General features: G+C 39.1%; 1 protein-coding gene across 1 annotated transcript in view; it reads left to right on the top strand.

Moving 5' to 3' along the window:
- The first annotated feature begins 1,107 nt into the window (after positions 1-1,107).
- Positions 1,108-3,463, top strand: part of MYOF (myoferlin) — an 85,726-nt gene continuing 83,370 nt past the window's right edge. Inside the window, exon 1 of the mRNA XM_081863593.1 lies at positions 1,108-1,294. Within this exon, the coding sequence (XP_081719719.1) occupies positions 1,207-1,294 (88 nt within the window). The 5' untranslated portion in view covers positions 1,108-1,206. The remainder of the gene's footprint in view (positions 1,295-3,463) is intronic.

The following is a 3,463-nucleotide window of genomic DNA, read 5'->3' on the forward strand; positions in this document are numbered from 1 at the left end:
AGGGATTTTGAGATCAGAATTACCTAAACAATAAAGAAATTTATTTATGTATACAACTACCACTGCAAGAATGATATTTGCCCAAAAATGAAGGAGTAAGAAGTCCCAACAAGAGAAGAATGGTTACAGAAGCTAATGGAATATGCAGAAATGGTGAAACTTACCAGAAGAATAAGAAATCAAGATAACAAACTTTGAATAAGGAATGGAAATTGTTTGTTGAATTACAAATTGCAAACAAAGTAAGACATTAGCAAGATTATTGTAAAAACTTGCAGTTTCTAAAACATATAGGAAATGGATGAGAAAAGGAATAGAGTTAATTTGGATATGCAGGAAAAAAGAAAGAGAACACATTTATGGAACCACAGAAAGAGGGGGTGGAAGTTGAAGATTTATATATAAGAATTGTTTCCTTTTTTGCTGAAATGTTTATTTGTTATAAATTAAAATCAGATTTCTTTTTTAAAAATGAATGTTCTTTTTTTTGCTTTCTTTCCTAATATACTGATTGGTGAAAATACATGTACTGTACTGTACATAACATTACAAATTTATTTCACAGGTTATTTTTGATCCCTCCAGAAGGGGGCAATCTAAGGTTGTTTTGATTGATTGAAGTCCTGAATGAAAAAGAAACAAAAAATTGACAGGAGTATCCCGGCTGATGGCATGTGGAAAGAAGTTTGTTTCAAAAGGGAGAACATTGCTATGTTTTATTGCAAAAGTTATATTAACTTCTTTTCACATCAATAGCAAAACGGGGGGGGGGGGGAGTTCTGTGCGTTACATTCATATTTCTTTCCCGACTTTAATTCATATGCAAAAAGATTCACACCTCTTTATCAACCACCATACTTAGCAAATTCCTTACTTTGCACTGCCAGAATTCACAAGTTGGTACCAGTTTTTTCTAATACCACAGGAATGGTGGGTGTCAGCTTACACAAACCCTCCCCCTACTTAGCCTTTAGTAACTAACTGTCTCTAATACCACAGGGAGTCAGTTTACACAAATCTCTCTCTCCTCCCCCCCCCTTAGCCTTTAGTAACTAAACTCGTCATAGATCCACCCATCAGCTGCACTTTACTGTAACAGAGCCATTTCCAGCCTCCTCCTGCTGGCACTTCAGACTGGAGGCTGCAGAGAGTCTGAAGTACACATTTCTTCGAAAAACGGCTGCAGTTTAAAAAACACTGAAAACCATGCTTCGGGTAATTGTGGAATCTGCTTCCAATATCCCTAGACATAAATTTGGAAAACCAGATCCTATCGTGTCCGTTATTTTTAAAGGTAAGGAAAGCTAACTTGTCAAAGATTATTTTAAGCAAGGATGTTTTTCAATGTGCCAAGATGCCATGATAAAAAGTGTAACAGTTCTGGTAATTTGCAAATGACATACTTCTTTCTGAAGAAAGTAGTAACTTTTGTACAACACAGGTTTTTTTTAAGAAGTAGGGTGGCATTTTGTGGAGCAGCTCTTTCTAAACTTCTGTATAGGCTTGTTGCATCTACACTCAAAGATAGATAGTGCCCCTTTTTAGTTTGGATTAATGTGTAAGTGAATTTCACCTTAAGAAATTACTTTTTTGCAAGAGCAAATAGTGATTTTGAGTGTTTAGTTCACATCTTCTTTTTAATGGAAACACGGATTTCTTTTCCTGTTTGCCTTAAAATAGATTTTAAAACATTTCAAACATTAATCATCTATGTTGTTAGACTCCTTCCCCCTCCTTGGAGGTTTTTTGCTTTTCAGACTTTGTGCTTAGCAAAGCAATAAAAGATGAGGGAGAGAAAAAAGGAAGCTCATTTGCATTTGTCCGTAAGTATGAAACTGACAGATTTATTCCACTTTCCTTTGGTGTAAACTTTGTGGCGAATTTCAGTTTGTGCTACTTCCTATCCCCATAAGTAGATGGTTGTAATGCTGTTATGTTAAGGTCATATAGAGTCGTTTGCCTTATAGCTCATCATATACATTAAACTAGGGTTGCCATGTTTCAAAAAGTAAAAACCAGGACACCCTGAAAGAAGTTGTTGAGCTTTTTTCGATTGACTTGCCTAAGATCCAGGACAAAGCACCACCTTTCGGAAATTCCCCCTGATGTCTGCCTTTGAAATCCCTGTACAGTGGTACCTCGGGTTACATACGCTTCAGGTTACATACGCTTCAGGTTACAGACTCTTCTAACCCAGAAATATTACCTCAGGTTAAGAACTTTGCTTCAGGATGAGAACAGAAATCGTGCGGTGGCGCAGCAGAAGCAGGAGGCCCCATTAGCTAAAGTGGTGCTTCAGGTTAAGAACAGTTTCAGGTTAAGAACGGACCTCTGGAACGAATTAAGTACGTAACCAGAGGTACCACTGTAATGTCCGGGAAACTCCGGAGGTATGGCTGCCCTAATTGAACAGGACAGTGGCCTGAAGTTTAGATATATTATTCTTGGATGCCTGTGCTGAACTGAAAAGTAGGTTTTTCTGGATGCAGATAACTGCAGAATACTGAGTTTACAATAGACTGAGATTATTTAAATAAGGAAACACAATGCAATAAGGAAGTTGGTTTGTACCGTAATACTTGAAAAACTTATTACTGGAATATTTGAATGGCATTGTGTAAAGGTGTGAACCATAGTTTCCTCTACTCCTAGTTGGGTTGGGTTTTTGTTTGCCTACTTCAGGCTTCCTCAAACTCGGCCCTCCAGCTGCTTTTGGCCTACAACTCCCATGACCCCTAGCTAGCAGGACCAGCGGTCAGGGATGATGGGAATTGTAGTCTCAGAACATCTGGAGGGGCAAGGTTGAGGAAGCCTGGTCTACTTGCCATATTTTAGGATATTCAGCGCAGTCCTTCTGTTCTGCCTTTGCATAAAACTTAAACGGTGGCTTGTGAAACAGGAATTTATGGGTGAATAAATGCAGTAGTTACAAACCAACAGAGCAAGCCTTCTATTCACATTACCATGGGACTTAAGATATACTACTGCTGTTCAGTTATTTCTAAAAGCTCTTTGAAAGCAATAGAAGGGAACCTATTGGTGTTAAGCCTGGGGCTAGGGCAAAGTTGCGCCATCTATGTGGGTGTGACTAAGGACTGATGTAGTATAGGATGTGGAATGTGCTCCTCCCTGTTCTTCCCACAACCCACCCACATCTCTCCCCCCCCCCCGGCTATTCCACCAGCATATCAAGGGTGTTCCGCCAGTGTGTGTGTCCTGGTGCATTGCATCTGGCATTCCCATGGACTTCTGCTGAACCCCACAAGTTCTCAACTTCCGCTGAACCCCACAAGTTCTCAACCAGTAGATCTGCAGCATAGGATTACATCCCCTAAACTACACTTTTGCAGACCTACCTTGGTTTTTCCGAGACATCGTTTTGTGAAAAAGGCAAAGGCTGATATATGATATTCATGATTTTTTTATGATTCATTCATGGTTTACACAGTCCATATTTGAGCTT

Source organism: Podarcis erhardii (assembly GCF_964252035.2).
Source record: "Podarcis erhardii genome assembly, chromosome: 5".
NCBI classification, from domain to species: domain Eukaryota; kingdom Metazoa; phylum Chordata; class Lepidosauria; order Squamata; family Lacertidae; genus Podarcis; species Podarcis erhardii.